Source organism: Protomyctophum parallelum, assembly GCF_964188405.1.
Source record: "Protomyctophum parallelum genome assembly, chromosome: 19".
Lineage (NCBI taxonomy): Eukaryota > Metazoa > Chordata > Actinopteri > Myctophiformes > Myctophidae > Protomyctophum > Protomyctophum parallelum.
The window spans coordinates 34,992,829-35,017,315 of record NC_139717.1 but is presented as its reverse complement, the minus strand read 5'-3'; the positions used below and the strand labels follow the sequence as shown (position 1 = coordinate 35,017,315).

At 43.2% G+C, this 24,487-nt stretch overlaps 1 protein-coding gene across 1 annotated transcript; it reads right to left on the bottom strand.

The window, feature by feature from the left end:
- Nucleotides 1–2,082: 2,082 nt before the first annotated feature.
- On the bottom strand, nucleotides 2,083–24,248 carry ddhd1b (DDHD domain containing 1b; the record flags this gene model as incomplete). Its single annotated transcript, XM_083790582.1, has 15 exons — nucleotides 2,083–2,272; nucleotides 4,046–4,306; nucleotides 6,154–6,338; nucleotides 7,165–7,229; nucleotides 7,934–8,083; nucleotides 9,237–9,312; nucleotides 11,272–11,528; nucleotides 14,380–14,486; nucleotides 14,929–15,038; nucleotides 17,109–17,256; nucleotides 19,851–19,979; nucleotides 21,581–21,757; nucleotides 22,217–22,499; nucleotides 22,931–23,117; nucleotides 23,830–24,248. 15 exons carry the CDS (start codon nucleotides 24,246–24,248, stop codon nucleotides 2,088–2,090), a joined length of 2,739 nt encoding a protein of 912 aa, XP_083646708.1. The 3' UTR covers nucleotides 2,083–2,087.
- Between the last annotated feature and the right edge of the window lie 239 nt (nucleotides 24,249–24,487).

Sequence of the window (24,487 nt, the reverse complement as noted above, 5' to 3'; positions counted from 1 at the left end):
TATTTCTTTTAAATGAGCAAGGCCTGAATGCTATAGTATTTTAGACATATAATCAGGATATGATTAGTTGTTTGTTTCCAAATGTATATGGCCTTATTTATCTCTGAGGTGTTGGTTAGATGAATGATCATGTTCAACTAGGCAGAAGCTTCGATTTAAAATAAATATCAGATATACTGCTTCTTTTATACTCCGCAATACGAAGGAGTCGCACATCAAAAATAGACTACAAGCTCACAATGCATCACGACGATGCGATGCATTGTGAGCACTGTCATTAAAGGGATATTTGGGACCTGACATAGTCTTTTTGCAGAGTGGATACAATGTCATAATAATAATAATAAGAATAAGAATTATTATTATTATTAAAATTGTAATAATAATAATAATTATAATAATTAATATTATTATAAAGCAAGGTTACAAAGTGCTTTACATAAATGTAAGAAATAACCGCCCACATTTCTTTTTTAATAAATAAATAAAAACAAAGTATAAAATATAAAGTGCTGTGAGAAATTAAACATTACGAGAATCAAACCACATTTTCAAAATTAGTAAAATTATGGAAGGCCTTTCAATAAAGGTATACCGGTATGGGTTTTAATTTATTAAAAAGAAGACACTGAATTATCAAGCTCCTCAGTCAGGTCGTTCCAGAGACAAGGAGCCCTGACTGACAACACTAGTGAGAGATGTCGTGAGACTGGTGACTAATCTATGTATAACGTTGCCCAGGGGCAAAATTGTGGGTCACGTACTCCACAAGCTGTAGGGGGAACATGGCCTCCATTTGTTTGTTTTGTTTTGGGTTTTTTAAACACACAATTTGTCAGTATGGAAACCACTGCGCAGCAGTCCCAGATAAGCCAACTCACTGCTGTAATCTGTTGATGAGAGACAGGATGTCACCATGTCAGGGAGTGAAAACAAAAGCAAGGATCATAATGGTATCATCAATTCTGGACTGATCCCTGTACCATGGAGTCAGGCTAGTCAGACTAATCCAGAAACTCCCAACTGGGCATTGCAAGTGGGCCCCAAATATTTGGCAGAACACAATCATTATTTGAATGATAATTCAAATAATTATTAAAAATATATGTTAGAATGTAAGAATGTATGCTAAAAAAATGACATGGACATTTTTCTTGAAAACCTTGAATGTGTTTTCATTATGATACGGAAATATAGCAACTTAAAGTAGCCTATGCAACGTTAGTTGATCTAACCTGGAAAATAACCTGCTCTAACCTGCAACGACCGAAGGTTCCTGACAGTGTGCAGGTCCTCTTCTTTGCCATTCAGAGATCCATCAGCCTTAAAAAATTAAATATTAATAATTTAAAAAAATTGTCCATTAAAATAAACATGCTCTGAAAATGCACACAGCCCACCCACCTGACCACTTAATAGATGGGTGGTCTTAAGTGGTCAGATGGGTGGTCACCATTAGTAGCACTATAGGAGCCGAACAGGGAACAGGCTTGGATAATGTGGAGAACTGTACCACATGTGGGGCTGACGTGATATATGTAGTATGTAGTACAGTCAAGTTCAATAGTCAGTTAAGGTGTGTGTGTGTGTGTGTGTGTGTGTGTGTGTGTGTGTGTGTGTGTGTGTGTGTGTGTGTGTGTGTGTGTGTGTGTGTGTGTGTGCGTGCGTGTGTGACTGTGCGTGTGCGTGTGTATGTGTGTGTGTGTGTGTGTAGTGGACATGGCAGCATGCATCTGCAGCAGGTCTGGAGATTAATTCACTTTCAAATTAGTCAATTCAATCAATGTGTCAGTCAGTTATCATGTGAACTGAATCATCATTTACATTACATTACAAATAAGATGCATTTTAGATTCTATTCTTGTTCTTGTTCATCCAAATTCTTCAAAAATGTGAAATCTGAAAATGTTGTGTGGGGAAAATAAGTTCCATCAATTTCAGTGTAAAACATCTCGATCCTGAAACACCAAACATAATCAAGTAAGAATTGAATCAAGTGAAATCAATTCAATGCCAGTCCTGGTGTGTGTGTGTGTGTGTGTGTGTGTGTGTGTGTGTGTGTGTGTGTGCGTGCGTGCGTGCGTGTGTTATAATGACTCAGGGTGGTCCTCCGTGTGCTCGGGGGTTTCGTGCTGTCTGTACATGAAGGTGAGCAGGAATAGCGCCACGTCGTAAGAGCACCAATAGGCCGTGTGCGAGGTCACAGCTGACCAATAGCGACTCTCCACCATGCCCTCTCGCAGCTCAAAGTCTATGCGTCTCTCCAACTCCACTGGAATGACAAATACATTACAAACTGTTATAACCTTGCAGTGACTGCATCAGTTGCTGCATCAGTTGCATCAGTTCTGTAATAATACTAATAATACTAATAACCTATTTATTTACTTTATTAACTTTTGGGGGTTTCAAATGTTGTACTGTATGTATTGTATTGTATTGTGTTAAGATGGTGATTAAAGGCGATGGTGATTGAATGAATGTATACACAGGGTTTACATGTTATTACAACCAATGTATTAATTTTGAAGTAATTCATGAACAGGTTAGGAACGATTAAATGAACACTAGATATGCATGTATAGTCATTGATATGATGCAATAGACATGTATGTTGATGTAGCCTATATTGTAAAATAATCTCCATAATTCATATCTGTTCTCCGAAAATAGCTCATCTACAAGCTCACAGGCTGCAGATCAGGCTATTTCCGTTTCAGCAAATAGGCGGCATTCGCTGTACACACGGAGACGAGAAAGTATCTTCTGGGAGCCGGTTTAAAAAAGAACCGGTTAAGTCCCCCAAAACGCCGTCTCTGTGTGGCAGAAAGGGCAGATTGGCTAAGTAGCCTACTTGTGCGGGTAATGCAGAATACGTCCTCGTGTAGACAACACCTGAGCTGTCTTTTTTTTTTTTTTAAGATATTTTTTTGCGGCTTACGCCTTTTATTGATTTTTGAAGGGACAGACAGTAGGCTGACAGGAAACGGGAGAGAGATGGGGGGATGACATGCAGTAAAGGCCGTGTCGGGTCCGGGAGTCGAACCCGCGGCACACTGCGACTGGATTACCAGTCCGGTGCCCAGACCGTTACGCTACGGCCTGGGCCCACCTGAGCAGTCTTGACTTGGACTGGCCCCCCTCAGACTTGGTGGACTCGACTACAACATGGTGGCATGTCTTGAACATCATCACCATGAATGTTTGTGTGTTCGGCGTAATGACGTGTAATGTTCCTGACATCATCGGTAGATTCATTTAGCAGGACAACGGGACGTATAAAAACTTCGTCAAACACAGAAGTGCAACACGACTATAAACTATAAACTTTTCAAGTACAAATATAATTTATGAAAAGGAAGGAAGTTGTTGTTGGCTATGTGGGGATTATCTGACGAGGTACCATTTGAGTGGGCAAAACCTTACGGTCAATATAAGTAAAAATAGCCTTTCCATGAGTATCTTTTCATATTTTTCCAAAAAGAATACAAACAGCCAATAGCATAATTACAAGTTTTTGTAACTAAAACAATTGTAAAGGTTGTTTGATGTAGTAAATAAGGCAGTGTGTTTGAATCTGCATACAGGGCTCTCGCCCTCCCACGCCTCACTGGAAACCTTACCAGTCTAAGCTGTTGAAGATGGATGTATAGATGGAATATGAATTGTGAATAAATAAATAAATAAAAAGTTTTTGCGTGCGTGTGTGCGTGTGTGTGTGTGTGTGTGTGTGTGTGTGTGTGTGTGTGTGTGTGTGTGTGTGCGTGCGTGCGGCTGTCTATACACCCAGTCTGTGAGTGACATGTTCATTAATGCACACTATGTGGAAATTGCTTTTTGGCACACACACAGTCAGAAAGTAATTAAGTAAAGTAATTAAGTATTAAATTAATACATTTCAGATTATTTAAAATGCCTTCACCATTTTGTAATTATCAATGATTCTGCGACGATTCATTGATGTCTAAAAAAGTGCTCCTTGATTGTTCGATTAATTGAAAAGTTAGCAGAGTCGCAGCCAAACAATGACTTATAAAAGACTTGCCTGTGGCGTGGTCCAAGATGGAGGAGGCAGACATGGACATGAAGGGCTCCTCCACCTCCACCTCCCTCTCCTCCTCATTCTGTGTCTCCCTCTCCTCGTCTCCTTGCATTACGCCTCCCTCCTCCCCGGCGCTCTCCACTTCAGAGGCTCCGCCCTCACAATCCAACGACTCCTCCTCCACTTCAACCACCTGGCCGCTGGTGGAGCGCGAGAAACGGGAGAAGAACATTCCGCCGATGCCCTTCCCGATACTCGCAGCACCTGGAAGAGAGGAGTGGTAAATATATTTACTACTGTACTTCAGTACAGTTTTGAGGTACTTTTACTTTATTTGACATGTTTGAGCGGTGCAACCACTCCAAGGAACAGCAATGTCCGTGTTGTTCACCTATGTATGTGACGTTAATGAGCACGAGTATGACTATTAGTACCAGTAGGGACGCTGTTGTGACAGAAACAGAGAGAGATAGTGCTGTACTGTTGCCTGCTAATGAGAGAGAGGGGGGAGAGGGGAGTTGCACCACTCAGTTCACACGGGTGTGATTTTTGTATACTTCATTTATTCCACTACATCTAAGAGACAGATATTTAACTTTTTACTACATTTATTTGACAGCTGTACTATAACTAGCTACTTTGCAGACTTACTTACTTTGCAAATTTGGAGTATTATTACAAAATATACATTAACCAGTAACCACTAACCCTTATTTTATACTTTTTATTTATACTATTAGAAACAGCTGATTTACAAGCAGATGTAAACTGATCTATGAGCTCACAACACGTGTAACACGCTGTGATCTACCAGCTGACAATTACCTAGTTTTCACATATAATAGTGTAGGAAGTACTGTATAGTGGAAATATTATGGCAAGTAAGCATTTAATCTTTTGCTTTGTTTTACAACAAACAATTCTTTATAGTAAATATACCAAACTAATTAATTTTAATCAAGAACTCTTATTTGCCACAGAGCTTATTTTAGCAATAATCAAACATCCAATGCATTCTCTTTCTTCAATAGAATCAGGAAAGTGCTAACATCCTGCTTGCCCTGGACCAGTTACACTATAGTAGAACTTTTGTAAAATGTATAGGTGAAGTATCTATAAAGAGTGTTGATTCCAATTGGCCAAAGGGGGTGTAGAGCAGCAAGTTTGTACTTCTTTGTTCACAACCTTAAGTAGTAACGTACAATGGTTAACTGCAGATTGGACTGCAGTCACACACTGTCACCGTGTGGGACAGCTTCACTTCAGTGGGCAGTAATATACCACAGTTCATTCACCGCATAAAACACCAGCAACCCAAAACAAATATGTTGTCATCATTTTAAAGTGCTGTTCAGGGTTCTTTTTAATTTCTTGTTCAACATCTAATGCACAGAGGAAACCTCAATTGGCCCTGCACCGTCAGTCTAAAGACAGGGGGTAATTTGCTCTCTATTGATTTGTTTGGCCTGTGCAGGGCTGTCCACTGCTTGCCTTGCAACATTATCAGCTCCGCAAGCAACTTCTATCTCACGCCCTGTTTCCGCCAAGCTTAAAGCTGCTATAAGCAATAATACGGTATGTAACATTTTTTATTACCTTATTATTCAGACAGCCAGCAATGAGCAAAACGCTTCCAAAATAAATGTAGTCTCTGTGACACATCCAGGGGCCACAATCTGCATTCAAAGATTTTCCTAGAAGCTTTGTCATTGGTCGATTTGCCTGTCTACTTCCTGATTGGTTAGTCATTTCGACCTGTTGTTTTTTTTCCCCCGACCAATGACAGGCCTCAGGGGCCACACCCAAGCTGTGCTACTCATATGATTAGTTGGCGGTGCCCGGGATCGAACCCATGACCTTTAGCTGAGCTACCCGTACACACATTATCACTCTCACTGTATAGTGTAACATATCATCTGTCCATGACATCACAAGTTGAGTAAAAGTTAACACACATAAAGCAAAGTGCATTAAACAACAAGCTCTTTATACATCGACTGCAAAAAAAAGTCTGTTTGTCTACATCGATACATCATGAATAACTTAGTTATTCATGATGGATGGATCCATCATGGAGTAGACATACGGTATACCCATCTTCCATTCCTCACCCATGATGCTGGCCTTGCCCATGCTAGCTATGGACTCTCCGTAGTGCCTGCGGGACTGTAAAGGGGAGTCGCAGGGTGGGCTGGGGAGGCTGTCGGTATCCACCGGGGGTGCACTCTGACTCTCCTTCAGAGGGTTCAGCAGTGTGGGGCGGATCTGGTCGTACCTGCGATCGGTGGTGTTGTACCTGGAGGGGGATCAGAACCGTGACTTGAATGGTTTCGTTTTAAAATAAATGAGACCAACTATACATCAACCTCCGAGCGGGAGTTAGATCATCGCAGCAGTGAGGAAGAGGATGAAAACGGCAAATAAAAGGCAAAACATATATGAAACATAAATAATGGGACAAGATTTGTCATGTTGTTAAAATATACTATCTTTTTAATTGCTTTCAACCTGGCGTCCCCATTCATTTATTTAGTTCCCAAAGCTCACACACTGTGAGCTTGTAGCTATTTTCAGGGTACACTGCTAACACTGCTGCACAACTAAGATAACACAATAAATAATAGAATAGGTATGAATGGTTAATTACATGAACAATAACGTCCCTATTCTGGGCATGTTATAATGTCATGTCATATTTAAAATGGGTGAACGTTCACACGATGAGTTTATAGATGGTCTATTTGTTTCAGCAAAGACATTTTCTGTAGAAGGGAAAAAAGGAGGGGGTCAAGGTTAGACCTCTCTGGGGGACCCTGGTCAACAATGTAGATAGGGTTAAAGTGGTTCAGTTGCAGGCAGAACAATGAAAAATGGTTTTTTAAAAGAAACCGTTCACGTCGGAGGAAAAACAGAAGAGTGACAGATATGAGTGAAACCGAAAAACAGCATGATAAGGAGGGACAAAGTACTTGGACAACTAGAGGGGACGGACCAGACAAATAAGAGAAGAAATGGTGAGTTAAGGTTTTTAAAACAATGAACATGCTCCAACCATCAATGACGTCCCCCAGTGATTTGTCAGTCATGCTCACATACACATGCAGTATAAAGCCAGTTCTCACCAGTGGATTTGGACAGGGGATATGTTACTGTAGTGCTTCAAGATGAGGGGCTCCAGTCTGTATGCCTGAACATAAAGAATAGAAAAATGGGTCGTCCGTATCAGTCTGACCCATTTTTATGGGTATAGCGTGAGTAAATATCCCATTCGTTTTTTATATTCCCTACAATTATTATTTCAAAAGTTTTCCAAAACAAAACATTATTTTATTTTGTATTATTATTTTATAAATTCAAATAGCTGAACTAGATCTGCTATTTTCAATATTAAAGGTAGGGGATTTTCTTTTTTTTCTTCTTTTCTGTAAGTGTTAAATATAGCTCTATATTCTCATTAAAGAGTGTTTGTTCAGTAACATGAGTATCCATGTCTCTCCAGCTCATTATTAAACAGAAAATGTATTTTCAGGATAGAGGACTCAGACAGAATACAGATTAAACAAATGAAATTAGAAGTGATGACACAAATAAATGGGCAGACACAATTGGAACATGACATCAGCATGTGACTGGAATTAGTTATTGTTCGCAGAATGACGCGGATGACTCTGCTGCACTCCTGGTCTCGGGCAAGGAGTAAAAATAGTATAAATTAAGCATTACTCACACCTTCAGCCATTACATCATTACCACAGCAAACCAATGCCAGATAGGTCACTCAAACGCAAATAACAGTGTAGATAGTCAGTCGTAAAGATTTGAGAGACAAATCAGATTTGCCTGCAGTCTGAAGAAAGCATTAAATACGGTGATCCATTCAGACTGGCTCACCACAGGGTCCGTAGGGTGGAAGATGTTGAAGAGACGCTGGCAGATAGACTTGGGCAGGATGTGGTCCTGGACGCCATTGTTTCCAGGACGGACGCCTCGGAGCGCCAGGAACACCGCCAGAGGGGAGCCCATGCAGAAGAAGTTCTCTACCTGGCACAGAGGAAGAGATTTGTTCCAAAAATCAGATCATTCAAAATATAATTAGCATGTCTGTTAGTTAACAGAATAAGGTTCTTTGCTAGTGCCTTTTTTGTTTGTTTTTTATCCCACGATTTAACCCATTTTCACCCAGTCCCAATTGCCTAGACTGTAATCCTGGGCGCTACTCTTCCTCTGTCAACCTGGGGAGAGCCCCGAACTGAGCTCATGCTTCCTTCAATGCACGAGGAGTGAGCAGGCCGCTTCTTATCACCTGACAGGGGTGGAGTTTCCCTGGCTGAACAGGGGGAGGCAGTATAGAGAACAGGATTACTGCATGTTTGTGTGAGGGTACCTATCCTAGGGGACACGGGGAGAGCATGCAAACTCCACACAGAAAGGCCCTTTCACCATCCCTACCTAGGGTCTATTCGGTTTTCTGTTATAGTGGGGAGCAATGAGATGAGTTGTGAGCTTGTCGATCTGCTATTTTCAGCTTTACCCACAATACGGATGCTGGAGTTTAAGTGGTTAAAGAGTCGCATCGGCACAGGAAGCATTCTGCCTTCTGTTGTTATTTATCCATTGCTATTTTTAATCTTGTACCATACTGTGTATATTTGGCATTATAAATTTGATTTGCTTTCCTGTTATTGGGCTTGTTCTTTGTTCCATTTTTCTCTAAAGCTTTCTTTCTATATTCTAAAGTCGTCCTTGTAACTGCAAAAGTTGAGGTCTTGCACACAAAAAAATAACCTGTAATCGTGTGATAATGACGTTGTCATTCGGATTCTGGTCCTGGTCTCCAGGAATCATAATGTTTCAGACACAGCCCATCTAGAGTGGGTAGGAAATAGCCTTGCGTAGCGATACTAATATCACTGCGTGGATATCTCGTCCCTCTCAGCATTAGATTTTTTCCCTGCAATGTCCCGCCCCATATTGCATACTGGGCCCTGGTTGGTTATAGCCTGGTTCCAGACGAATCTGGTTGGCTCGTCACCACTTCGGCCGTAAAGTCCTCCCACAATTGAGATTGGCCAGACTTAATCTGCCTGGGGCAATATGCATTGCAAAGGCAGATGAAGGCTGGCTATGCGAGGCTATAGGTAGGAAATGTCCACCAGTTTAAGCTGGTGAATGCTGACTAGTAATTTTACCATACCTTGAATTTCAGTGCTGGCCCGGTGGCACATGAAGGGGAATGTAAACCTTCAAACTGTTCCTCTAAGTCCCTCAACCTGTAATAGAGGTAACAGGTTATTCTGACATCAGTGCATGTTGAAAATCCATGTGTATTTGGTTTATATTTATTACCTACCACAGTGGTTCTCAAAGTGAGGTCCGGCCGGGGGCCAAATGGATTCTTACAGGTCTGTAATTGTGAGAGTCCATGGCTTATTGCACACCAAATTGGCATTCCTTCAAATTAATACAAAAAGATTGCCGGGGTAATTTTTCAGAATAAAGATGCTAGAGTGCCAAGCAGATGAGGCAGAGTTTACTCTGAAAAGCCCCGTCCATTTCCCCCCCAAAACCGGGAGGTGAAATCTTCCATTACTGCCTTGCGCTAATAAGTCTGATCTCTCTTTAGAAGGGTTAATATTCTAAACGAGATGCATGATGAAGTCAGAAATTAGGACAGAACATCGGCGTTCTGATCAAAACCACGGACAGCTCTGTAGATTCAGAGAAAATAAGGAAGATTGTTGGCCCGTAAACCAAGGACTATCTAAAGAGGACGAGAAGCGAAGACCGTATGGTGGACTCCATGTTGCTCCCTGGAAGGAAAGAAACATGCAGTTGAGACCAGGAAGTTGTACATGATAAATCATAGATATGGCACAAATGGCCCAGCATGTTTCGTTCCTTCCAGGGAGCAATGGAGTCCAGCGTACGGTCTTCGCTTCTCGTCCTCTTTAAATAGTCCTTGCCGTAAACCAGGAAGTGAATGGCTGCATGCGCAGCAAAACAGCTCCGGGACAGACGAGCAAGGCGTCGCATAGCAACGGCCGCTGTCAAAAATTGATTTTAGCAATTTAGTTTGATTAAACGGGACCCAAAGACGTGTCCACTGTCCACACATCCTTAGCACCCCACAGTGTTATTTGAGAGGACGTGTGAATACGTCTTTAGCATCATAAGTGTTAAAAGAGTGTGAGAACCACTGCGCTACTACCCAAATACCTGACTATAGACAGAATCATCATGACATCACCATGTTGTATTTCCGGGTAGATAAGACCAGAAACGTAGCATTGGAGCAGTATTATTCATGAACCTTATTTCTGGAATAATTAGGACCCTTATGATTATATTGTTAGAAATATTGTATTTTGCATTAAATATCCACAGGTAGACTAGTCTCGCGTAGCCAAGCAACTATTCCAGAATCTCCGAATGCTATATAGAGTCTGGAAGTATAGCCACCATGAGCTGAGTAAGGAAGCTGCCATTTCCGTTCACGAATATATATTTTAAAATATCTTTAGAGCTTATTTCTATTTCCTTTTCTGCTAAGCAACAAGCTACATATGCTTATATGTTTTCTATTTATATTAGGATAAATGTGCGCGACTGTAAAGACGAAACGGAAGTGGCGAGGAGGCTCCATTTCCACTTTATTGCTTACGCATGATAGCTCTTCCGTTGGTCCAGACTCCAGACTGTATGATGAAAGCATTTGGAAATTGCGAGAGGCAACAGTCTGGTAACGCGAGACTACAGGTAGACAAACAGAACAGACATACTGTAGCTAATGTTCTGGACACACAGACATTCTACCCGGAATTAACCCAACTATATTTTTAGAATCTTTGCCTTTGCGGGTCCCTGGAACAAAATGTTTTGAGATGGGGACCGGCAGCCAAATAGTACATATAATTTGGGGGGTCCTCCACATGAAAATGTGACTATAGTAGCAACATAATTGGTTTTTCAGAAAACTATTCAGATTTAGAAGACATTTGTAGAATCGGTCTCAGTTCTTAATGTGGTTGAACCATTTTGATCAGGTCTATTAAGGCCTATTCATACAGTTTTAGGTGCTAAGGTGACCACCGTTTGGTTAGTATAAACAGAGAGATGTGTTTGGGTGAGAAGATGAGTCGCCTACCACCAGGGTGTAACGTCATGTTGTAGTTTTCGGTGGTTACCTTATCACCTGGAGTATGAATAGGCCTTTAATCACCACAGTATACCTGAGTCTGGTCTGTCTTAGCTCCTCCTGTACGTAGCGCTCCTCGGTGCTGGGCCAGCGCGCCTCGCTCGCCTCCGGCGTGGGGACGTCCAGGTGATGGAAGCGGACGGGATCCCAGCCCGTCATGATGTCAAAGGTGATGACGCAGCCCAGCGAGTGGGACACGATGGACACTTTGCCGTTCTCCTCGAACTCGGGGTTCCGCTTGCAGAACAACGTGTAGAGACGGTTCAGCTCATGGGTCAGACCCCTGGTGATCTATACGCACGCAAGCAGTATGCACATGTTTTACTTGAGCAAAAGTATCAACACTGCAATGTAGAAAAGTAAACATGAACGTACTCATTGTGCATAATGTCCCGTTATACAAGTTCAAAATGTATTAAAAAAAGATCTGCAAGCTCACAATGCGTCACATTGTGACGCATTGTGAGTTTCTAGATCTGCTATTTTCAAATGGCCGAAGTGCTGAAGCGGTTAGTGTGTTTTGTAATAATATTTAAAATCTATGAACTAACTAGTAACTAAAGTTGTCATACAATTGTAGTGGAGTAAAGGTTTCCTGAGATGTAATGGAGTAGAAGTAAAAGTAGGCCCTACTGAAAATGGCAAATTCTCCAGTAAAGTAAAAGTGCCTCAAAATTGTACTTTTGTACCATTTTGGTGTCAGCATCATGTTATGCTTTAGCTATTTAAAAATAGCAGATCTACAAGCTCATATCGCGCCACCGAGTGGCGCGATACGAGCTTGTAGGTCTGCTATTTTTTAAAAATCGAAGAGCGACTGACATTTTTAGAATCTGATCTCAGGTCAGAATGGGTTCATCAGACCATTGTGTGTCCGGCGGAAACCTGGTATGAATCTGATCTCAGGTCAGAATGGGTTAAGTACAGCACTTAAAGGTAGTATAGACAACATTTAGGCCTAAATTAAAAATATAAGTATATTTATATATTTTGCATTGTTTCCCTCTATCAGCCACTGTTTAAAGCCCACCACACACCGGCTGCGTCCCCCGCGCGCTGGCGTGCGGTCACGCCTCGCCTGCCGCGCCGATGCACCGCTGTTCTATTTTCCAGGCGTTGCCGCGCAGCCTCCACCCGGCTATCCGTGGGCGTGGCAATGGAATATAGTCAACAAAACTCCCCAGCCGCGTGGTAGCGCGCCGCGTCCTGTTGGTGTTGCCGTGCGGCTATGGCGCGCGGCAATACTGTGCCGCGGCGGTACGCGCGGCGGTCGCAGACGGTGTGTGTCGGGCTTAATTCACCTTTAGTTAAGCCCCGCCCTCTCCCACTTAGACACTCCCACTTGGACACTTTGTAGCCAGGCTCATTCATTCCAATGTAAATATCATGGATTTTACACATTAAATACTGGTTCATTTTTGGAAACAGACCTTCAAAATATGCACTGGAAGAATATGTGCGTGGCATTAATTTTTTTAAACAATGTTTTATCATAGGAAAACTATTGGTGGAGAGGTTTGTCTAGCGACTAGCCCATGTTATGCTTAGCTGTGATTGGACCATAGCCGTTTGTGGAGTGGAAATAGCTGTAGGTCAATTGTGCTGCGGTGTTTTTCTGCAGAAAGACACGTCCCTCGATCTGGCTGTATTTTGGTTTTGTTCCAATGTTTATGTAAATGTAATTAGTTAGTTAAATTCCTCCGCTGCATGCAAGCACGTAACTTGGCGTAAAGGACCATACTATACCAGCATCAATAAATGTAATTTAGTCTATTCACAGATTCAAATATATAATAATATTAAATGTGCTTTTTACCAAAAAACATCTGATAGTGAGTTATGTACTTGATATTGGTTAAATGGCTATAGATTTGTGTGTGTTTACATTTTGATAATAGAACAAAACCTTTCTGAATAATAAGTTGTTCCTAAAGTGTTGACTTTCTATGTCTTTCTATGCCACACAGGCAGGCAGCCACGCAGGCAGGCAGCCACGCAGGCAGGCAGGCAGGCAGGCAGGCACGCACGCACACACACACACACACACACACACACACACACACACACACACACACACACACACACACACACACACACACACACACACACACACACACACACACACACACACACACACACACACACACACACACACACACACACACACACACACACACACACACACACACACACACACACACACACACTAATGCACATCTAATTCCAGTAAAAGCACAATCAATCACCTTGGATGTTAGTTAAAACTTATACTTATACTGTAGCTGTATCTGCCAAGATATCCATCCATCCAAGACATTAAACACACTGTGTGCGTGTGTGTGTGTGTGTGTGTGTGTGTGTGTGTGTGTGTGTGTGTGTGTGCGTGGTGTAAGAGGTATGGTATGGTGTTGCACATGATCAGTTGCCCTATAGCTAGGCCGCACAATTGGCTTAATTGGCTGCATGGCAGTCAATCAAACACTATGTCCTTTTTTGGGAAACACTGTCAAACACAACAACATAGACAACCTAGACTAGAGCACAGCCATACCTGTCCTCATTGCGCACGTAAGGCCTCTTTAGCCTACACACACCAGGCCTGAGGCCTGAGGCCTACCATTGCGTGGCACATCTATGCACGGAATGTCTATGTTCACAGGCTTCATGTGCGGCCTAGAGGGCAACTGAGCATGTGCAACACCATGGTGTAAGAGAGGTGTCCTCTGGGAAACCGGGCCTCTATCTGCCATTCTGATTCAGAATGCCATCTGCCAATGTCTCTCATTAAACAAAGTACACAATAAATCCAGCGGTTGGTCAATAACAAGGCTACTCGCTAGCCTCGCTACACAAACACTCCACCGTCTTTTTCTCCACATGATCTTCAGTTAAATACTTCCATACAAACAAATGTTGAGCAGCCTGTTGTTTAGCTGGGGCCGCTCTCACCTGCTGCTATTTTTGCTACAAAAGTCAATGCTATAGTTTTATATAATTACTAGATTTGGAAAAGTCTGGAAAAACGCTGTATGTCCTTTTAAAAAGACAGCTAGACAGTTTCACCTCGTGTCTGACTGTACAGAGGACTGGAGTAGTACATGTACTGTATCTATGTATAATGTAAATAGACAGACAGTCTCACCTCGTCTCTGTACAAAGGACTGGAGTAGTACATGATGTCCATGGCACTGCTGTTCAGCATGTCTCTGAGACCCCGTACTTTGTCCGGGGTGATAGAGTCCACCGTGTCTGCAAGTATAACAAACACACACAAGCACGCACACATGTAAGCACACACACATGTTTGCATTACTATACAAATGCTGCATTGTGTTAGCTTCGAGATCTGCAGTTTTAGGTGCACAACACTGGTGCGCAACTAAGTTTACAAATCTGGCATAACTCCGTCCCCAACGCCTAAACCTAATCTCTAAATGCATGCAACATGTTTTTAAAACATCCATTGTGAGGAGCAGGACAATTGTCCTCACAATGTGTATATGTCTCAAAATCAAACTGTGCTGACATTTGGTACAAGTGTAACCGGTGTAATCTGTCTCTCTCTGCGTTGTGTGGAATGGACAGACGGACCCAGAACTCTCTTTGGAAACCACGCTTTATTCTGACAAAGAATAACAACAGACACGTCTGTTGTTGCACACACGCATGCACATGCACACACGCAGAATACCTCCATCAAGAGCCAGTTTGGACCTCCACTCCACAGGGAGGAACTCCACGTGTTCTGTAGTCCGATCAGCAAAGTGCTTCTCCTCCATCTTCCTGGCAGCATCTCTCATCCTGCACAAGGACAAAAAAACTCTAAAGGTGCGTTCAGACTTGGATGGTTAGAGACGAGAAGTTGCGCGAGCGCCGCAAACGGACGCGGTGCCACCTGGCGCAGCACAAACGGGACGAACCGGGGAAAAAATGGTTTTGTCCATGGTTTTGGACATAGGCCTACAAAGTTTCCACCGGACAGTGGTGATAAATGTCCTTCAAGCACTTTTATTTATTTGGCACGTGGCAGCAGTATACAGTGCAATGTGTTACAAAACGTGTTGCTGCTCATGCCAACTAAATAAAAGTGCCTGAAGGACATTTCTGTGACTGCTGATAACCCCTCTAATTCAAGATGAGTAGTTTTGTGGGCTGTTTTATCCCTAATGTTAAAGCTACAGTGGAGAGAGAGTAGTCCCTGGTTCAATTCCCTCGCTGTCGGGTATTAAAGCCCATGTGGTATGCACCCGAATACCGGAAGACTCGACCCGCCGAGTCTTCTTCATCTTTGGCGAGATTACTTCCCCTTTCGGCGACTCTTCGTCACTTTCCGGGTCGAGTTCTGTCTGAGAACTCGACCCGGAAAGTGACGAAGAGTCGCCGAAAGGGGAAGTAATCTCGCCACTGGAGCGCGCATCTAGCTACTGCATGATGATCATGCACGCTTCTGAAGAAGTCGCCGGTCGCTTTCTTCTTTTTCTTTTTTTCTCTGATGTAAAGAGAAGTTTGTGGCAGCGCGAGCTGCGCGACCCATGCTGCTGCGGCCCGTGCACTGAGCACATCGCAATTTAGTTTTTTTCTGCTGCTGCAGTTGGAATTAAAGAATGACAAATAAAGCAAAATATCATGTCTGTCTGATGAGAATGTACTGCGCTGCCGAGAGAGAGTCGCTGTAAGCGGTCCAGCCAGGGCTACAAAAGTGGCAAGACCTGTCACTCATTAGTAGGCTAATCACTCTGTGTGATTGCATATGTGTGGACTTCCTTTTCTCCACAACGGACTGTTTCGATTCTAAACCCCTTCTTGTTGCTTTTCCCTGTGTGCGATCACTCAGCAATAAGGTGATTAGTGAAACAGAACACAAAGATGAGTAGTAGCCTATTTATTATTTTAACACGCAGCACCTCTCTCTCTCTACGTCTCTCTCTCTCTCTCTCTCTCTCTCTCTCTCTCGTGTGTGCACTGCTGCGCAATGTCACAGACACAGACGCGATCAATAATAATAATAATAAAATAATAAAATGTGATGATTTTTGTATAGTTTTGGATATTAACAAATTAATTATTAAAGCACAGGGCCTCGCATTTCTCCCAGGCAGCTATGATTGCGAGCCATGCGTGCGCCTCGCATGCAAGCACTGTCTTGCTGCTGTCATGAAGGGGAAAGCAAGTAGTGTAGTGTACACTTCCATTTGTATAAAAATACGTGGTTTTATTTCTCGTTAGTCATAGCCTATTCATACTGTTGTAGTAGGCTAGCTATTCATTCAGTTTCTCAGAAGAAACGTGTCAGCTCAGATCGACTGAGAAACTGAATGAATAGCTAGCCTACTACAACAGTACAGAATAGGCTAACTAACGAGATGCCTGATTTATTCTTAATGTGTTCGTGAGCGCACGTTGTGGGTAGATCAGCCACCCCCAGCATGCGGAGATGCAGGCTCTGAGAACATTCAGAAACTTGCAGCTGCAGCTGCTGAAAGTGCCCCAAATAGTGTAGAAAACTCGCCAGAATGTGAAGAAGAGTCGTCCCGCGGCGATTCTTCTTAACATTCTGGCGAGTTTTCTACACGTTTTGGCGAGTTGTCAAGATAACTCGGCAAAAAGGGTAAATGCGGCGAGTATTCTTGTTACCATGCACCCTAACCACTCGGGAGTATATATTGTAGTGAGGGATCTAAGATGACTAATATTGTATTTAGTGATCTACGTAGTGTCACACCCATTGCGTGAAACGGACGACAAATTCGGACGGATTTGACAATGCGTCAGATGTTTGGTGTGACGGGATAGTACAACCTGAGAGTGAGAATTTGTAGGTCTAAGTTTGATCATATTGAGTGATTTAAGACGAGTAACTCTTGTACTCACATGCTTGTGTTCCTGATGATCCGCCCCTGGTCCATTTTCTGACCGATGCCGTGAACCACAAACACGATGTGAGTGGTTTCAGGCGGGGTGTCCTCAGGGGCGGCCTCCTCCACATACCCTCGATGGAGACGGGTACGGCTGCTAGAGGCTGAGTACACCAGGGGGTTAGAATATCAGTATACAGAAATAAAGTATTGTAGTCACACACACACACACACACACACACACACACACACACACACACACACACACACACACACACAGTCCCACACATCTTTAAAGATGGAGTGCCACAGTTTTTGTATTTTTCCAGTTTTTCATGTGTCTATGAGGTGACAGTACTTCATTAGACACCCTGGAGTCGTTTTTATGTGCAATAATAACTTTGTATTTAGGGTTTCTTCCTGGAGGCTGAACCCTTGACAGTCAAACGGGCCAATGATATAAACACTGATAGTGTGACATATTACTATTGCACGCACCTCCCCCCTATATATATTTTTAAATACGACAACCTCTGTGGACGGAGCTGCCTGCCACATACACACGTGTGAACTGACCGGCGCAGCCTGCTGCCTAACTGTGTGGCAGATTTTCAAACAGTCATTTCACACATTACCAGTTCACAGCAGAGCAGACTGTTTTTCGTTAGATTGGAAGCAAGTAAATGTTCATGTCGGGTCCTCAGGATTAATCAAGGAAACCACAAAAAAACAGCCTACCTGCTCTGCTGTAGTTGCTCTTGCTGTTCTCAAGGAGTGGGTTGTTTATTTTATAATCACAGTGGTCAGGCTTTGATACAGAGTGTAGCGTCTCAGTGTGCATTCTTGTTGGCTGTTATGTAGGTCCTAATACTTATACAAGACTGTAAAGTCAAGAATTAGAAGTATCTGTTGTGTCGCGCTGGAAGTCATGTTGCCATGTCTGGCTATTACAAGCGACTTGGGCTTGTTTTCATATAAGTAACTTTCAGGGGAGATGTGGTTGACTTGACCAGTGGTTCATGTGAAGGACCCTCATATTAATATATTGTTAAAAGGATTGGTGTTGTTGAAACGTTTTCATAAATATTCAAGGCAATATCTGTGACTTATTTTCGTGGACCTAGCCGCTTGTTTCTTTAAATCTGGCGACTTTTGCTGAAACTCAATGCAGTAAGAAGGAACATTCATGTTGTAAATTGAGTTTGATCAGAGCAATAGAAGAGTGGAGTCTTCTGTCCAGAGCATCATGTGCATAGGGCAGTGTTTTGTGTCAATAAAGGACAGTTTCAATGCCAGGGTGCTTAGCTGGAGGAAATCAATAGCCTATACAATATATTGACAAATTATTCATGCTAAATGATCTATCAAACTAATTGTTTCTGCTGTTAAACTATGATTTAATTGGATGATGAGCTGAGCTGATTGTGACAATAGGGTTTCTGATTAAAAAAAAATCAGAAAACAATCACGGCACTCCATCTTTAAAAGGTGTAGGGTGGGGTTGAAAAAATAGTTCCTGCACCATTTCTCACAAAGTGTATTTGTTTAGGGGCAATATGACAATGCCAACGTATTTTTTGTAAATAAATGCAGAACCATGTGAGAAGGTGTGCTGGTTCTCGAACTCGTAGGATGATAGGATCAGTAGTAATCAAACCACTGCAGTTCTATCCAAACAAGCATGATGTACAAACCACGACACCTGTGCATTCTTTACATGCGTTCGCTGTGCTTTGTTTTTGTTATTTGATATGTTCGCTCTCACGTGGCCGGTGACCAGTTTTAAAAACATTAACTGAAACATCCACTCCAGTGATTCATGGCAGGGTTTTTTTCTCTCTGTGTTCTGAGGCTTTTTCAGCTGCAATAATAACCAGGATAACAGCAATTGTGATGTTTGGACAAAATGTGTAGGAGTAATATATGAACAATCAGATCAGATCTGTGTTGAACATGTGTCTGTAGAGATAGTGTATAACAATTTGCGTGATGTATGGATAAAATCTGCGCGAGTAATGTAATGAGGCTAATTTGAAAATGTTTAAGTGGCATTTCTTCCTCTGCCTAGTGGGAATGTGTGTGCATAATTGCACAGAAACCGCACGCTGTGTTAAGCATTCTGTTCCAAACGGACCAATCCTGCAAACTTTGGAAGGCAATCGTAGCCAATGGGAATGGAATATGGGGAAGCGGAGAGATCCATGTTGATCACATGACTATAGAGAAGATTGTGTATACCGATTTGCATGATGTGTGGATTAAATCTGTAGGAGTAATCTACAGAAATGTGTTTTGCAAAAGTCGACCTCATGGTGGCACTATAACAGGCTGTTGTGGAAATATTGGGGCAGAGATATTAACTCTACACTGGACGGACAGACACACACACACGCGCGCTCACGGACGGACACACGAACGGACGGAGTGCAAAACATACTCTTTCCCCATGCCTTCGGCATGGTGGAGACAATGATAAAATAAAATAAATATTCGCCTGGCTATTGAGGGATTTTGCCTGTCAATCATCACCTCTGGGATTAGGTGAGGGGTGGGGAGGAGAGGGGGCGGGATTAATGGACTTTGTCATCAGTCCAGGGGCTAATCACAGCACTTTTCTGAGCCTAATGTGGGTGTAATTGGAAAATCGAAATTTGATGTCATGAAACCTTTAAAAGAATGTTCGCCCGCTCCTTTATACCTGGTGTAAACTTGTGATGTCACAACATAGGTTGAAGTTGTCGCTCATGTCCATCCATACCTTTCGAGAACCCCAGTTTCTGAGAGACGCTCCGCGCAATTTTGGAGGTGGTGGCGTCGCTGTAGAGATAGACCTCGTCCACACTGTGCCAATCCACGTGACTCCGGCTCAGCTTCAAACTGAGGATGGCTGCGAGAGACACAGTTTTAATTAACACACATTTATGTAAATCATCCAGAATAATTTGTGTGAATAAGGTGGATTTAGAAGCACGGTTCTGTGTGTGCGTGCGTGCGTGCGTGCATGCACTGATTCTAAACGTTGCATCCGGGGACCACCATGATTCCAAATGAACCTTTGTAACTCTGAGAGTTTTGAAAATGTAACCAAATGGGGCCATCCGATTTTGTTCCATTTCTACACCCAAGACTTAAATTAAGGGTTTTACAGCGTAGATTGGGGTCCCAAAAATAAACAATGGTATCAAATGGGGGACCCATAACCTAATGCATACAAAACCGGGGGTCCTTAATTTCCAAAGGTTGCATTTATTTGTGTGTGTGTGTGTGTGTGTGTGTGTGTGTGTGTGTGTGTGTGTGTGTGTGTGTGTGTGTGTGTGTGTGTGAGAGAGAGCCTTTCACTCCAGTGTATGTAAGTCATTGAGCTGTCTACAGTAAAGGGGACGGCATTCCATGCATGTCCTCTCAGGTGCTTCCACACGTCCTATTGGTTCTGCTGTAGTCAGCCAAAAAACAGGGTCACCTGACTTTGTTTTTTTTGTCTCCCGGTTGTGAATAGACGAGGTCCTAATTCTGTCATGCTGTAGAACTCCCTCTCTCTCTCTTTAAAACCACCCTCCCTCTAGCACTCTATCTCCTTTTACGTCCCTGCCCGCTTTCTTTTTACCCCCCTTGCACTCTCGCTGCCTCCCCGATGTCCCTCCAGATATATGTCTTCATCATTTGTTATAGTTATCTCTAACTTGACCCTTATTTTCCCTCCCTCATTGCAGTCTGATTATCGTTTTCCCATTTGTCTCCCCCTATCTGTTTCTTGCTGTCCTATAAACACATTCTTCTCTGTCTACTCTCTCTCTCACTCTCACACACATACACACACAATGGCTCGCTTGCACGCACGCATGCACGCACACACACACACACACACAATGGCTCGCTTGCACGCACGCACGCACGCACACGCACACACACGCACACACACACACACACACACACACACACACACACACACACACACACACACACACACACACACACACACACACACACACACACACACACACACACACACACACACACACACACACACACACACTATGGTTACAATTTGTAACCATAACCCTGAAGCCAAAAATAGCCGATCTACAAGCACACACAACGCACCGCTGCTGCAATGCGCAGTGAGCTATTGTCGGTGCTCAACAAAAGTACATATAAATCAAGCATACTGTAGCTCTGACCTAACCTAAACATGTAACCTCTAAATGTCTAATCCTAACCCTGATCCCAACCTGGGAAAATTGCTCCCGCCCAATCCCCCCCCCCCCCTCCTCCTAAGGTCTAACGCACAACTGAGTATGAATCAGGCATAGCTCCAACCCAGGAATGTTGTCCTCACAATGTATTTTTTTAATACTTGTGGGGACATTAGGCCCTCACAATGATAGTAATCATTGTCACACACGCACGCACGCACACACACGCAGTCACACACAGTCACACACACACACACACACACACACACACACACACACAGTGAGAGATCCGCACCGTCCTTGCTGTCCACGTTGGCAGTGACCACCTCCGTTTCGTAGGTGTCTCTCATCTGTTGCCCGCGGAAACGGGCCAGGTGCTCGATTTCAATGAGGTCACTCTCGTCCTCCTCCAGGGGGAGCCAGGTTCCATCTATGAACCACTGGCCCCTCATCACAGGGATACGGTCTTGCTCTGGGATGGGAGCGCAACAAACACACAAGGCTGTTCATGTGCTCCCTCTTGACACCTTGAATGTTCACATAACTTCCGTTCATTTGAACACTTGAGCATGATGCTAATGAGACTGTATGAGAAGATGAAAACCACAACTGGAAAGGTGATTCATTCTGTCCATGTGCATGCTTAGTGTTGCGTTAATGATTGTGATACTGTTGTAAATTGGGGAATAGTGATAAATATTATTAATGATAAGATGTTATTAATGCTGCATAAACGCATAACATGAGTTGTGAGTCAGTGAGACGTCAGGGCAATTCATCTGTTCAATAGGTTAAAGGTAGTAGTAGTAGTAGTAGCAGCAGTGATAGTAATACACATTACAATTGGTATCTAATTGTATCTATTTGTATCTCTCAAGTGGACCAGTTCACTACGCCACTTTGTCATTATGAAACAAATAAGGCTGCTCACGGTTCCAATACACGGGGTAGCATTCCTTCTCTTTGATGTCCACTTCATATAGACCTCCTCGCACGCACACAGCCTCCACGTTGTTGATGCTGCTGCTGCCTGCGTCCGGCTCCCAGTCAGAGGACACAGAGGACCCGCGCTGTGCGCGCCCACCCGCCGCCGGCGGCTCGGCGGGAACGGCCGCCGCGGTGTCGCTCTCCTCCTGGATCTCCCCGTCGGCGGCAAACGCGTCGTCGCCCTCGTCGCTGGGAAGGCGAAGAGGAGCAGGACCTCGGCGTCTCACCTACGGGTGGAATGGTTTGTTTATCGGTAACACAAATAATCGATAATAAATGGGCCTAATTTATGTGAAAATAAGTGAAAAAGAATTCTAAAAATGTCAAAATGATTGTAAACAGCTTGTATAGGCCTATAATGGCTATTTTCAATATTTCAGCAGAGTTTGCTACTTTGTTGCACTGTGCAGAACAATTTTTATCTATATGAAACCTCTCGATTAGTCGAATAATTGAGAATAGGCTATCAATGAATAAATGTTTTTAGATTATTTGATGGTTATTTTACATTTTACAAATAATGCTTGAGGGGTTCATTGTTAGCCTATAAGAAACGAAAAACATCCTTCTTGGTTATTCGAATAATCAGGGGAGAAAAAAGTAGCTATAATAGAATAATCGCTAGGGAAATCATGGACAGTCGTGTAGTCCCATATACCCTCTCTGGGTTCTGTTCGCAGAAGCGCTGGTAGACCATCTCGATCTTCAGCGAGTCGTGTCCGATGAACGGCTTCCACGTGCGCTTGTCCTCCTTGTAGAACCAGCGCAGCTCCTCCGGGCCAAGCTCCGTCACCACCTCCCCGCGGTGCCGCGAACTGGTGGAGCGGTTCCGCTTCTTGGCAGGGCTGTCACGATCAGGACACTTTACTTGTCGATTAATTGTCACACAAATAATTGCGATTAACGATTTCATTTGCGTTTCTTTGGCATTGAACATTGGAACATAATATATAGACAAAATAAAAGATTACATTTATATTTGGATTTTAGGAAATAAATTGCACAGGGCATATAGGCACTATAGGCTAACTTTCCTCTTCTACCCCAGATTTCAACGCGGTTTCCTCTGCAAAGTGCAAGAGCTGACATTTTTATTCCATTGGGTAATATAGAGCCTGCCTGCTTGCTCAGGGGATGAATAGAATTTTGACATCAGATCTTAAAAGGCATGACCTTTGACAAGATCTAGGCCTAAATGTCTCAATAGAGTAGCAGGGAGACTAAATACAACCGCCTATTTGTATAAGTAGACCATACAGATTGGATATAAATTATATTCATTAAAAAGTTACATAGTGCCACTTAAAATATACAACTGAAATAGACTATTTAATAATGTTATATATATACTTAAAATATATAGTGGAAATAGTAGATCTACATGCTCACACAACGCATGGCATTGCAAGCTTGTACTGTAGATGTAGGCTCTGATATATCCACAATTGTTTTTGAAAATGTTTGAAAAAGTAGGCATTGATATTTTTTAAACAAATACGAATAATTATCAATACATAACTACGGCCAATTAGCCTATAATAATTGTAAATGGCCTACTTCTTGCTGGACGAGACGTTCCCGTCACTTTCCGTGTAGTCGTTGGGGTCGAGGACATCCAGATAGGATGTCCCCCCTCCGGGATCGGCGGCATGATCATGATGATGATGATGATGATGATGATGATGATGGAGGAGATGATGGGAGTGGTGGTGGTAAGCCGAGTAGGCGTCCTCCCCCAGGCCAAGGATCATGCCGTCCTCCGACTGGTGGAAGCGGGGGTCGCCTAACAGCGGCAGGTGTCTGCTGTCAATCCCCGGCATCATCCCCGGCTCCCCGCCTTGGACGATGATGTCCACCATTGGGTCCTCGTAGCAGGGGGACATGTCGTTGGCCATGTCCCAGTCGCTACTGCTGACGGAGTTGTTCTCGGAGCTCTGTTGACGGATGAACAACGGGTCATCCTTTAAATTGCTCATCTTCTTGTCAAAGCGCGATGTTTTCTCAATCGCTGTTGTGTGTAAAACAAATCGCTGTAGTTCAATAGGCCTACATAGAAATAAACAGTCAGTATGCCCCTTCTTCCATCACCATCATCACCAGGGCTACCATGATGAAGACTAGGCTATAGCATAAACCGGAGGTTTATAGCACTTTCCCTGCCTCAGCATCTGGCACCATCTGTGCGCCAGATAACGCACGATGCTCAACATTACAA